Here is a 15,387-nt window from a genome sequence, read left to right as displayed (position 1 = left end):
TGATGATTAGTGATAAATACAAGGCTATTTTGGAGACTCATTTGCTTCCTAGTATGACAAGGGACTCTCCTGATGGAGATGGCATTTTTCAGCAAGATCACGCACCATGCCATACTTCACGTAAAATGCGCACATTCTTTGAAGAAAGTGGACTGGAGATTTTAGACTGGCCTGGAAATTCTCCAGACATCAATCCCATTGAAAACTTATGGGCTATAATCAAACAAAGACTCCTGAAAGAAGACTGCTTGACAATGGCAAAGCTAATTAGTGCTGTAATTAGGACCTGGTATCATGATGAGCAAGTGACTAAAATGTGTTCAACTTTGGTTGAACCCATGCCAATTCGTGTTCAAATGCTTGTAAAAGCAAAAGGAGGTCATATCTCCTATTAATTATATCATATTTTGTACCATTGGCATGTTTTTTTTGAATAAAACTTCAATGTGGCAAATAATTGTGTTATTTCAACCACTGTCCAAACTAATTTGCACAATACTGTATATATATATATATATATATATATATATATATATATATATATATATATATATATATATATATATATATATATATATATATATATATATATATATATACTAGGGTGCAGCATTTTGCAATGAAGAAAAAAAAAGGTCTTGGTAAAAATATATAATAGTGAGGGAATCTTGAGGATCTTGAAGAGTCTACAAATACATATAGAAAGCCATTGCAATGAAAACTGCCTAAGGCATAATTCATCAAACTAAGCATAAAGTCAATAAAATCAACCGATTTTGCTAAATTCACATTTAGTACAGTACCATGTTTGCTTGATGTTAATTGCTTAATCTTATTTGTTTAGGTTGTATCTCATACCTGTCAAAATGATCATTTGGAAAATTATTTTAGCAGAAATGAATGCTAATGATTTCAACAAATAATCTACAATATTTAGTTAATTTAAAACTAGCCTTGTGTTGACCCGTATAAATCACACTGGATCAAGTCACCTACTAGTAGTTAGGTCTATTGAAAGACGTCTGACTTAGTGTTAAAAACTGGCATTATGCTGCAAGCTTCTAAATAGGATCGTATAAAACCATTGCGAGCTGATTGTCCACAAAGAGCCAGTGATGCCTCCGTAACAATCTTTACGTACCATTCTACTGATTGAGAGTGACAGGGATATTTATCAAATTCAACAGTCTCCATAAGTTGTTACAAATAGTAGAATATCAGCTTCTGTTATGTTTATAGTCAGGGGTGTTTCTGTTATTGCTGTATTGTTCCAGTCAATGAGATCGAGATATTCAACAGTATCAAAGTTCAACTTCAGAACCCTGAACTGGCAGAGAGTAGACAATTTTTCCAGTTGTGCTTTGTGAATTTGACGTAAGCCTAACTCTCAGATATTTTTTCTTTCACCGCTGATCATTGACAACAACAGATTTTTGGGGTGTCTGAACCATTAGGTTATTTTAGGTTATATTAGGCAATTACCCAGGGTCTATAATGTCTAGCAACTCTTGAGTTAGGTAACGCAACAGCTGAATTGTGTGAAAAAGATGTTTCTCACCATTTCTACATAACGAATGCATTTTAATGCTGAACCAAAGTGGAGCATAAACCTTTACAATATATGTGATTAAATGTTTAAGATTGATAGAAAGCTTTTCACTAGCGAAATACAGATGTAACACCCTATTGGCTGTGGTAAGTCATCGTAAATGATTTAAAGCCAGGGTTTCTCTTAGATAAAGCCGGCATACAGCTTCACACATCTCTTAGAGATATTGTTGGTCAGTGCTGAGATTTGGTAAAATAATGATTGGCAGAACCACCTTGATTCAAAAACACAACTGGTAATGTCTAGCAGTTTGTTAGTGCTTTACCAATCGGTCCACTGATATACTACATTATATACACTACAACATACTACAATACACTACAAGCCACCATCTTTCTAGTATTCTGCACTGTCACCATTTTGTACTGTTTATAACTGGCGATATTCTGATACTCTTTTGTATACTACAGTCTTCAATGCACAAACATTACACTATAATGCAGATTAAACTTTTATTTAACTTACATGTAATTCAAATCCAAAACCAAATACAACATTAGTCACATTGATACAAGCTATAACTCTATTTTATAAAAACTATTTGTGAATGATAAATGAATCAGTAAAACAAGAATAGTATTCAGAATACTATTCTGAATATCCAGAATACTCTTCTGAATACTATTCTGAATACTGTTAAGAATATCCAGAATACCATTCCAAAAATTAAACATTATTTCATTAATTTTCTTCCAAATAATAATGTAAATAAAGAGTTGATATTAAACAGAAGATTTAGTTTCATATCTTTGAGAAACAAATAAGATTAAACAACAAAGCATTTGAACATGACATTGTATTACTAAATGCGAATTTAGCAAAATTGGTTTATTTTTATTGATTTTATGCCTACTTTGATAAATTATGCCTCGGGAAGTTTTCATTGCAATGGTTTTTGGTCTGTAATTGTAGAATTTCCAGGATCAATTCTACCATATCCTACATTATTATTTGGATGTCTCATGTACATCCAACAGTACATCTGCTCAAACATTGCACAAAATGGAAATATGTATATTTTTCATGCCAACCCTCTTAACTTAAAGCTTACTGTGGACCCTCTAGATCTATCATAATCCCACTGAAACTTTTACACATTACTTATAATATGTCAGGACAACTTTTCCTCACTATTATATATTTTTACAAAGATAAAAAAAAATTCACTGCACCCATATATATATACTCTTATTTGATAGACTACCTGCCCCAACCATATCTTCAGTCGATATAGCAGCACTCCATTGCGAGACAGGCTATAAGATAGCCAATGTAGCAACACTCTGCGCATGTTTTACAGTAATAAAATAAAAACATTCTGAATGTTTTTGTTTTTATTTTATTACTGTAAAACATGCGCAGAGTGTTGCTACATTACACAAACATTCAGAATGTTTTTATTTTTTAAAAATAAAATAAAAACATTAAGTATGTTTTTAAAAACATTGTAGTCTTTTAATTTGCGTTTTTGTGGTTTTTTAAACTTGATTACTTTCCAAAATTAATCTGATGCCCTTTGTTATAATCTAACCTTAACTTTGTCAGTTTAAATACCACAAACAAGTGAAGAGCTGTTTTTTACCACAAATTGTATATCTAAGCCCTTTACTATAGGAATATATATATATATATATATATATATATATATGTTTCAATGTCATATCTTGTTGTACGTGAATATATATATATTTTTTTGAATATAAAGCATAAAAAACAGCTGCGTACAAACTAAATTTATTCTTCGTAATATTTCGATCTGCTTTTGCACAGATCGTCATCAGACGTAAAATATAATACAAAAAAAACCGTTACAAATATTACTTAAAAACGTCAAAGAAGACATTAAAAAGAAGCCATAAATGATTACATAATAACGTAAATATAAAACTAGCAAATATTATTTGACTCCTTTTTTTGGATAATTTTTTGAAACAGAGGTCTCCAACTGTTTGTAGAAATTTTAATGCCATTGTCACGGTTCAGAAGTATTGGAGCATTTTTTATTTCTTGGTATGTTGAGGCGTAATTAATTTCAAGTGATTCTCTAACTTTGCGTTGATCGTACTCTGATTTTATTGCTAGAGTTTTCGGATTTGACCAATCAATCATGCCATTACATTCTCGACCATGTTCGGTTGCACCAGATGCATCCCATTTACCTTTTAAATAGTTTTTTTGATGTTCAATGCATCTCGTTAAAATCTTCTTTTGTAATCATTTAATCATGTAATCATTTATGGCTTCTTTTTAATGTCTTCTTTGACGTTTTTAAGTAATATTTGTAACGGTTTTTTTTGTATTATATTTTACGTCTGATGACGATCTGTGCAAAAGCAGATCGAAATATTACGAAGAATAAATTTAGTTTGTACGCAGCTGTTTTTTATGCTTTATATTCAAATATATATATATATATTATATATATATATATATATATATATATATATATATATATATATATATATAATACAAAATTTTAAAAATGGTATACAAGTAGTATTTGCAGGGAGCAGAGCATAATGACTTTCTGAAGCTTAGAATTTTCTTGAACCTTATGGAACTTTCTAGAAGTTTCTGGATTGTTTTGGTTGTTTTTAGAAATCTCTGAATTTTTCTAGAATTCTCTGAAGTCTTCTAGAAGTTTATGGAAATTAGCAAAATTTAGACTATGTAAGCTGCCTGATTGATTAACACTAATAATTATATATGAATCTGTATTTGTGAAATGGCAGTCAAATAATATAGAAGTACAATAGCACTTATTATTATTAATGCCATTTCATTATCAATGACATTTCATTATTAATGACATTTCATTACTAATGACATTTCATTATTAATGACATTTCATTTTTAATGACATTTCATTATTAATGCCTTTCAGTACAGTAGCACTTATTATTATTAATGCCTTCCAAAAATATATTCAAGTCATCCAAAATATCTTCAGTCATAATGTCCTACAAGAAAAGTGTTTCCACTACTGAAAGAAACAAGACAATATGGATGAAGAATCTCATACAACGTTACGAGTCACATAGAAAAAGGAAACCTATTCCACTAGGAGAACAATCACTGGAAGATAACAGCAGGATATCACCCAAAATCCAAAATGTTGGTTGCTATCTGTTTCTAGGAAAATCCATCAAATAGAGACAAGAAAGCAAAGCCAAAAAGAAGTAATGAGTTTATGGCAAAAGAAATTAAATTTTCCACATTTATCAATTCAAATCATACAAGCGAAACTGAATCAAGTGCTGAAGATGTATGATAAATGTGTAAAACAAAGAAAATACAATCCATTTAATGAAGTTTTTGACTTCACAAAAAAAGATTGCAATGGCTCTACAGTGAGGACAAAAAATTATATTATGTTCAGATTGAAAACAAAGAACGGGTCCGCTATACAACTGGGAAGGCTACTAATTAAAAAAACTATCATCCATCTAAAAGAAAAAAGTGTCCTTGAAGCCTACTTCAACAAAAGTAACAGCAACAACACCAAATTCTAAATCTGAGGCAGAATATAAAGAGTCTGAAGATTCAGAAGTACAGTCCACAAGTACTAGCAAGAACTACAGTAAAACCAAAACTGCAACTAAATTAGTAACATCTTAAAAGTTATCGAACAGCAAAGCAGCAACCATTTGTCATCAGTTATCTTTAGATTAGATCGACATTCATTTGATCTAATAAAATTTTCAAAGAACTCTTATTTTACTAAATAGCTCTTTTTCTATTAGACTAGCTTGGATTTCTTTAGCTTGTTCGATAAACAAAGTTTTCTTATACCTTTTTATAACCATATATGTTTTTATAACTCCAGTAGAACTTATATACTTTAGAGACTGTTTGTAATTCTATAAAAGATTTTTTTTTTCTGATTTTCAACTTGCTTCAATAACATTAATAAATTATAATTTTTTTTTTAATGTTTTTTGACAACGACTGTCATTACTTGAATAAAATAATATTGTGTTTTTTTTTTAATGCTTTAGTAATTTGTTTTGAAAGTGGTTTCCGTTTCTCTCTCTTTTAATCTCATACAAAATTATTTTTATTTATTATATTTACACTTAGCACATATTTTATGTATATTTTAGAAATACATTTTAATTCAAATAAATTAATAATAACAATATTAGTCAAAAAACATACGGATCCGAAGAATGGAGCTTGGAGTTTGCTGCAGCAATTTCTTTAGCTTTCTCAATATTTACAGAGAATATTCCTGAAAGACTGTCATATTTCAATGAAAACAATATTTCACCAGTTATTATTAAATTTCGTTGTTCTCCCCCTTGTGAACTGTAAATGCTTAGCATTGATCCAGAACTTGCCTATAAATAATATATGTAAATCAATTAGTCTAAAAAATAATGTAAACTTATTAAAAAATGATTGTTTACATAAATTAATGAATTTAAACTTTATACACATATATTCATATATTTGTATACTTTGCAATTTTACAACAAATGGTAAAGAAACAGCTGCTACCTAGTATTAAGAATAAATTTATATATAACCTCATATAAAAACAAGTAAAACCTCACATAAATATGATTATTTGTTTGTTCAACTTTTTTATAGGAAAAAAAAATTAATTAATAATCTTAAACTACTGAAGTTACAATACTAAGGTGTCATTTTTAGGTAATTTTTAGGTAATATAAGATTAAAAATGGGCATCAAAACAAAGCAAGTATAGTCTGTTAAGATAAAGGTAAATATCAGTAATTATATACAAAAGCTGTGCAACAAATATCAGTGATTATATACAAAAGTTGTGCAACAAATATCAGTGATTATATACAAAAGCTGTGCAACAAATACCAAAATCTGGTTAGGGAATAAAAAATTAAAAAACATGGATAAAAAGATTTGAAACAAAATAAATATAAGTTAAAATTATTATTATCAGGTTTTAAAAGTTTTCCAATAAAAGCCTTAAAAAAAACCATTAAACCAAAATATTGAACAAAAATCAAATGTAAGAATAAAAGTATATAAACTATAATAATAATAGAGTAAAAGATTTTTGTTATTTATAATTATACTATATTTCAACTAAAGAAATACTTCTTAAAAAAAGAAATACAAACAAATAAAACCACAACTAAAACAAAAAGATTACTAACAAACAAACAAACAAAAAAAGATTGCTAACAAACAAACAAACAAAAAAAGAATACAAACAAAAAAAAAAGAATGCAAACTTTTTTTGTTTTAGTTGTGGTTTTTTACCACAACTAAAACAAAAAAAGATTACTAACAAACAAACAAACAAACAAAAAATAAAAAAATAAAAAAAAAGAATGTAAACAAATAAAACCACAACTAAAACAAAAAAAGATTACTAACAAACAAACAAAAAATACAAAAATAAAAAAAAAGAATCCAAAAAAAACCACTACTAAAACAAAAAAGAAGAAACAAAGATAAAAAAAACACATTACAAGCAATTCTCAATATCTAAAATTGTTAAATATAATGATTATTAAAATAATACTTTGTGTAAATTAAATTAAAAAAAAAACACTTATAAACAAACATATTTAAAAAAACTGTGAAGAAATTTTATGCATTAAATTTTTTTTAGCAAAAATCATTAGGGAAAAAAAAAATTTACTTTTCTTTGGACTGCTTCAGCAGAACATGTACAATACATAATAGAATAAACTAGTCTTCTGTACATTTTGCTTGGGTTTACCATTATTAACTTGAGCTTTGCTAAACTTTCAATTTTAAAAAAAAATTGGAAAAAAACAAACACCAAATAACTGGAACGAGAAATCTCTGCTAAACAAATCTTTTTTTTTATTTAATTTAAACCATGCTAACAAAATTAAAGACAATTAAAGTGTCACAGAAGTAAATAATTGAATAGAAGTTAGTATTAATGAAAACAAAAGACAGGATATAAAGTTATTTTTAAACTTAATCCATTAACAAGAAAAAATAATACTAATGACAACAGAAGAATAAAAGTAATAACAGCATGAGCATTGTTAAAAATTTTGTTGACAGTTTTGTTAATTTTTTTTTAACTTAATACATTATAACATTAACTTAATACTAAATAAACAATAGTAACAAAAATATACTTTAATACAATAAAAAAAGCAATCAACATGTACTATAAATAGACAAAAGTAAAAATAATTTATTACAACAAAAAGTAGTCAACACTATAAATCTACATATTTATTGTTAATGTTTAGATAACTAATAAAAATGGAATTCAACTATAAAAATTTAAATTTAGGAACTTAACATTCTATAAGATCAAATTAAAAAATATAACACAAATAATTTTAAGTTCAAAAAAATTATAATAAAATATAAACATAGGATTTTAACATCCAAAAACCTTAAAAACTTTATAAAATTAACAATATATACATTTTGAACAACATTAAAAATTTTTTTTTTTACTTAACTATTATTTATATTTTTTCTATTATTTAATGATATATATTGCTTAAAGAAAAAAACATCAAAAATGTTCTCCAGAAAATGTTTTTACTATGAGAAATCCTTTTAGAAATGCTTTCATTTCCAGATGTTTGCATTATTTCTTATAAAATGCAAAAATTGACAAAAACTTTTAAAACAAAAACGATTTTGTTAATTTTTATTTTTATTTTTTTTTCAAAAAAAAACGTTTTTTAAGATTATATTATTAAACCACTGCCAGCTTCAAAATTTAATAAGAGTAACCCTGGAATTTGCTCTTATTTAACTATAAATGTATAGACTTAAAGAAATAAACTTGCAAAAATCGATTATCATATAGGGATATCAATTTAAGTAAATTTGTGATTCCCATAACTTAGGGACGAGGTGCGTTATAATTTATATGGAAACTTTAATAATTAGAATAACAAAGTTTGCGATAATTTTTGTTTTAACTAGATTGTTGTCTTTATACTTTTTGTTTAACACTAGAAATAATTTATGTGAACAAACTAATATGTTATTAAACTAATATAAACTAATATAAGTAAATGTATTATGTGAACAAACTAATATAAGTTAATAAACTAATATAAACTAATATAAGTATATTATATTAGTTTATATTAGTTTAATATAAGTTAGTTATAGTTAGTTATAATATAACTAGATTGTTGTCTTTATACTTTTTGTTTAACACTAGAAATAATTTGTGAACAAACTAATATGTTATTAAACTAATATAAACTAATATAAGTAAATGTATCATGTGAACAAACTAATATAAGTTGTATAATATCTGATACACGAGGAGTCAGTAACCAAAAAACATTTTAGACTCTTCATCAAAGTATTGTCTGCAGAAGGCAAATTCAAAAATGCAAATAAAAACAAGGAGTATCTTGATTGTAATTTTTAGCATTTATTTGATTTATTGTCATGTAATTGTGGACTTTCAGTAGTAGCTTGCATTTATAGGTAAGAAAGACCTATTTTTATTATAATATATTTTAAAATAATTATTATTACAAAATAAAAATAAATATTATAAAATAATTTCAGGATTTGCAGTAATACTTTTCATTTAAATTTTTTTGAGGATAAATAATGTTTTAAACATTTTATAGATCTGTTAAGTGTGGGAACCCACCAGATTGGAAGACATTTTGTTTCTGTAAAGTAAATAAGTTAAAACTATAAAATTTAATTTTTGTAAAACATCGAGTAGTCAGAATCAAAAGCATGTCAGAAAAAAAACAATATTATTTTCTTTGACTTTGACAACAAATCATTTTGTTATATTATACGATATTATTTAGAAACACATCATTCTAATATAACATAATAATATATTATATATGTATTTTTTTTACTTGACTTTTACATGTCTTCGTAATATATAATATGTTTAATTTTAATTTACTTGGTGTACAGTAATTGTAAAAGTTAAACGTGTCACTTTTTTTAAACGTGTAACTTTTTTATTCTTTAACATATACAGGGTGCGGCAGTGATTCGCAAACTAATTTTTGGCTAGGTTTTGTGATGTAAATAAAATACTTCCGCAATTTGTTTTTGTTGATTAATGTTCAATGACCGTCTTAGATTTTAATAAAATAGTAAATAAAACACATTTTAGTTAAAAGTTTTACAATGAAAGCCAAAAAAACCGAAGTTTTAAATTTGATTCACGCGGATTTGTCTGTATGTGAAGTGATTTGTGTTTCTGGAGTATCTAAAACTACATTTTACAAAGTGGTTAAACGTGGCAGTGCCTATCTAATTCAGGATCTGAGGATGAACTACCTACATATGAAAAACTTTTATTACAACAAAAAGTAGTAATTATTCTTTTTTTTTTAATACTTCTGAAAGAAGCCATCAGAAAAAAATCAGTATTTTAAAACATTAATTATGTCATTATTACAATATTGATGAATGGCAAAACTTATACTGAGTCATATACTTTCTTTTCTGAATATCTTTTACTGCTAAAGAATCAGAATCCATTACAATATTGGCATAGCCCACTACAAATATTCTAAACTCTCCAACCCACTGCAAAATTAACATTAGCTAAGATAACTTATTTTTTGATGGTACCTAAAGTTTTATGCTTTTTCTTCACTCAATAGCCATATAATGTATATTAGTGCCAAAATATCATAAAATTTTAAGTACCATCAAAAGTTGTTTGCTTTCAGCTAACTTTTTATTATATATATATACTATATACTATATATACTATATAATATATATATATATATATATATATATATATATATATATATATATATATATATATATATATATATATATATATATATATATATATATATATATATTAGGGTGCATCAAACATGTTTTTGTAAACATTAAAAATTTTGACTGTACCTAAATTAATTTTTTTTCCAAATATTGTTTTAAGCTTTTGTGTGAAATTTCAGTTTTCTAAGTCAATGTTTAAGGGGTCCTCCATTAATGCAAAGTTTTGTATATAGATTAACATAGTGAATAATGTATTACACAACAATAATAACAAGAAAAACAGCTGGAAAACATATTATTAATTTTTATTAAGTTATTTAGTGCTTACTTATTGTCAGTAAATTTAAAAATACAGTAGTAATAGTTTACAGTGCATAGCTAATGGCTTATATAAACTTTAGCTTGATTTTCTCAAATCTGGTTGCCTTTGACAATCCTTTTCGATCACTTGCAATTTGTTTTGGTACACTGCTTCATTCAGCTATTAAAACGTCGCTGCTAAGCTTAATCCCTCTTTCTTCACAGTCATTAATGACATTTATTGCTTGAATATTAGTGATTGAAGCTTGATATGCTCCAGATTCAGGCCAGCAAGAAACGTCTTCATTTAAGAAGCTTGGCTGCAGTTCTATTAGATTCATGGTTTAGGTAAAACATAAACTATGAATCTAGTAGAACAGAATCTGCCAGTTTAGTTGATAATGTGATATCTTCTTTAGAAGAGAACTGTGGCTTTCCAAAATCTGTCCCATATTGTCCTCTTGGGGATGTAACAGGTGCAGCTGGTTGAATTTTAAGCAACCAGTCAGCCAGCAGACGTTTCTCAGTGCATGGTGTAAAATGGCTAAATAAAGCCAGAGGCACTATTTCTGCAGTTAGATACCACAAATGACGCTGAAATGCACATATGGCACTCTTTGCAATATTAGCATTTACTGCTTCATATTGCAAAAGTTTGCAAAAGAGCTGAAGATTATTCCAAGGAGCATCTGCAGCTGATGAGCACGTCATCCACCATGTGCTGTAGACATGTGTCAGAAATACAACAAAATCATATATTTTTTGCACTCGGTGGGCGGTTGTAATACTCCCTTGAGGAAGATCGTTAATATGCTGGTGCAACAGGCATATTTTGATAGAATAGATTAGTTTGGCCATCCATCTTGCCTTGTATAATGCACCTGGTCTGTTAAAGGTGATAACACTGTCTTTTGTATCCTCTGTGTCTAAGAAGAGTGTGCATAGATAATCCTCTGTATCTAATAGGCTTCGAGTTGCTGTTTCTTCTCCTTCTTCATCTGCTCTTTGCTTCTCTATAACAGGTCTTCTCTGTGCCAATTGCTTTCGCACATTACTTTGTTGAATCTTTTTATCTATTATGCTATCTTTTGATCCAAAGTTTTGTTAGTTTTGTTAGTTTTCATGGAGTGGAGAAATGCCATATCTTCAGCATTTGCAAGAAGCTTTTCTACATCAGCTAGCCAGAGTGGAAAAGTTTCACATAGTGAAGCTTCCATAGCATTTATCCTGTTTACAATTTATGCATTTGACCTGCGTTCCTTTGGTATCGCCCTGAGTTTAGCATTTTCCTTTAGCAGTTGTATGATGCTTTCACAAACTTTGAGTTCTGAAATCATTGGAATATTTGCTTTGCCATAAAATACCACTAGTTGGATCAATACTAGTCTTACTGCTTCCCATTGAGAACGGTTTTTATTAGTGATTTTATTTGGAACATTTGTGTGGTACATCAAGCAACAGAGTACTTGACATCTAGTTGGAAGGCGGACACCAGTGATCACTGCATCTTCAGGCGAAATAGCTTCACTCAAACCAAATATTGCAAGGGACTTCCTTGTATCTTTGGATTGTGAATTGGAAGGAGATGCCATTACAGATCATACTACTGAAAAAATAGGTAAGTTACAGTTAAGGTAATTAATGTTATTTGAAGGTAAAAAAACAACCACAGGTACCATTAGCCATTAAAAGTAAGTTAGTAAATAATAATGAGAAGTTATATAATGCTACTAAATTTCCCTATTATCACTCATGCTATGAAAAATGATAAAAATTAGTGAATATGTAAATTTTTTATTATACAATTAAAAAAGAGTTGCATACCAACTGATATATTCAAAATAACAGGAAAAAATTCCAGATTTTTCTCTCATAAGGAAGTCCAAAAATATTTAATTCAGTCAAATGCAGACAGCAAGGATATAATAATCAAAGATATAGTATTATTAAACTAAATTAACATTATTTATTTCAAACTTAAACATGAAAACTGTTGAAGAAATTAATAACAGAAGTTTATAGTCTATGATAGGTAAATGTGAATTTTTTAAATGATTTTTCAACTGGAGGACCCCCTAAATGGTAATATAAGTAAGAAATATTTTATATTATACCATTTTGACCCAAAAGGAAACTTTTTAAAATGGGTATAAGGATATTTAAACGCCTTGGGGCGTTTGATGCACCCTAATATATATATATATATATATATATATATATATATATATATATATATATATATATATATATATATATATATATATATATATATATATATAAAGTTTAGAAACACATACTTTTTTTCAGTTTTTAACGCATAACTTTTCACAAACTTTCTCAAATAACCTGAAATTTTTACAGAATGTGCTTTATATTATAACAATTCAAAATCCATTTCACAAAATTTTTAAAACTCACTAGTCAATTAATTTTTATTGTTTTTTTGAGAAGGCTTCCGTGCAAAAGTTTAGAAACAGCTGAATTTGGATTATTATTTATTTCTATAAAGCTGAAATATTTACTAAAACTTTCAAAATTTACAATTTTTTCATAAAATAGTGCAATAAAAAGTTAGTATTTGGTGGCATATCCATTTGCCTTTAAAACAGCATCACAGTGACGAGGCATCGAATATACTAAATTAATGACAACATCCTGAGGAATATTATACCAACATTCTTTAATCAAACCAAATAAACTGTCTTTGTTGGTTGGTTTTCTACTAACTAATTGCTTGTCAATGTACTCCCAAAGATGCTCAATGGGATTGAGATTTTGGCTCTGTGAAGGCCATTCAAGAACGTTGACTTTTTTTGATTGAAAACAAAAAAAATCCTTAAGAGATCTGGCACAATGCTTTGGGTCATTATCTTGTTGAAAGATCCAATTGCGATTCATTTTGTCCATAGCATGGGGCAGCATAATGTTCTTCATTATGTCTAAATAAACTCTCTGGTCCATAATACCTTCTATGCAATGAATGGGACCCAGGTTGTCATGACTAAAACACCCCCAAACCATAACATTTCCTCCTCCATGTTTAACAGTAGGTAACTGATATTTTGGATTAAATCTGTCTTCTATTGGATGTCTGATATATCTAATTATGTCACTACTGAATAGCATAAACTTTGACTCATCGGATAAAAGGACTTTCGACCAATCATTAACTGTTCAACTGAGATGATCTCTCGCAAACTTTATTCTGGTTCTTAAATTTCTCGCAGATATAAGAAATTTCTTAACTGGACGGCGAACATACAGATTATTTTGTCCTAATCAACGTTTAGTTGTTACAGTTTGTGCCATGAAACTGCTACATAATTGAATTAAGTTCGACAGCAGTCATGCGAGGATTATTCTTGCAAAACCTAACTAATAATCTATCAGCCTTTTCAGTAGTAACTTTAGGTCTTCCAGAGCAAGGCTTGCTTTCAATAGTTTTGCGCTGACAAAACCTTTTCATAATGTGACATATTCCTGGTTTAGAAACATTGTAAAGTTATACCTACTGATGGCAAAACATGCTGTAGAAGATAAAAGTTAGATGAGTGTTTTTACTAATTTATTATTGCTCTGTTCTTTAAGAACATTGAGCACATTATTTTTAGAATACACTGACATAATTTATATATATATATATATATCTTTTTTCTGATTTCCTTCCAACAAGTCTGCATGCAATTACAATTAAGTTGGGAGTTACTAAAAAACAATGAATAGAGTTAAAACAAAGAATAGAGTTAAAGAGTAAAGAAACAGTTGACAGAAGACTTAAAAAGTTGTCTAGAAGATATATATATATATATCTTTTAGACAATCTTCTATGTATCTAAATGATAAAAAAATTATTACTACAAATACACAGATACAATACTACAACACAGATACAAAATATTGAATTTGAATTATGAGTGAAAAAAGGTTATTAGTAGTGGGAATTCATATACATAGGGCCGGATTTTTTCAATGCCGAAACTCAAAGCCTCAGACTTGTCTAAATGTGGAACTGATATGGTCTCATCTCTATACTAATTACTTTGTAATAATATAAGTATATTGATCTAAACTATAGTCAGAAATGTAGAAGGGTTTAAAACTAGTGACCCTAGGTACATGTAGGTGTTTTTAAATTTTACTTAGGGCCACTAGCTTATTGTACTTAGGGTTGCTCCCTGAAAATTAGATTTAACTCCATAACAAATTGACAACAAAGGTAGAGACATAAAACTGAAAAAAAACTTATTTAATCTCAGATTGTTTTTAACAAAATTTATCTAGTTTTACTTGTTATTTATGTGATATTTCCAAAATGATAGTTCCAAAACAACAGCAAGAAAAAAAAACTTCTGCACCAATCAAAACTCGATAATCTACCTTGTTATCTAACAAATTCTTTATGTACATTTGGCCCTAGCTACAAGCAAACTATTAGGCCCTAGGTACAAGAAATAATAGCCTTGTGAAAAATGTAATCTATTATTGAAGTCCTATTGAAAGGAAACTTATTGAACATCGCATTTAGTACTTAAGTAACAAACAATATAATATACAAGAACTTATAGAAAAGCATTTCTCTAGGATTGTAAAACAATCTATGATACCAGAGGCAAAAACTACTTTAGACCATCAAAAAGCGTTTTACGATTATAACTTGCCGTAGCAACGCTCTCTGAATATCAAAATAGGATTAAAAAATAAAGATTTTTATAACTAATAACTTTTATAACTAATAAGCATTACTTAGAACT

General features: G+C 27.8%; 1 protein-coding gene across 29 annotated transcripts in view; it reads right to left on the bottom strand.

Moving 5' to 3' along the window:
* The window catches only part of LOC100208668 (uncharacterized), a 120,980-nt gene that overhangs the window by 49,448 nt on the left and 56,145 nt on the right, over positions 1 to 15,387 (bottom strand). For all 29 annotated transcript variants that reach the window (XM_065792836.1, XM_065792838.1, XM_065792839.1 and 26 more), the window contains one exon: positions 5,768 to 5,949. In XM_065792836.1, the coding sequence (XP_065648908.1) occupies positions 5,768 to 5,949 (182 nt within the window). The remainder of the gene's footprint in view (positions 1 to 5,767; positions 5,950 to 15,387) is intronic.

Source organism: Hydra vulgaris, chromosome 03 (genome assembly GCF_038396675.1).
Source record: "Hydra vulgaris chromosome 03, alternate assembly HydraT2T_AEP".
In the NCBI taxonomy this organism is placed as follows: Eukaryota; Metazoa; Cnidaria; class Hydrozoa; order Anthoathecata; family Hydridae; genus Hydra; species Hydra vulgaris.
Note: the sequence above shows the minus strand (reverse complement) of the source record. Positions and strands in the feature narration are given on the sequence as shown.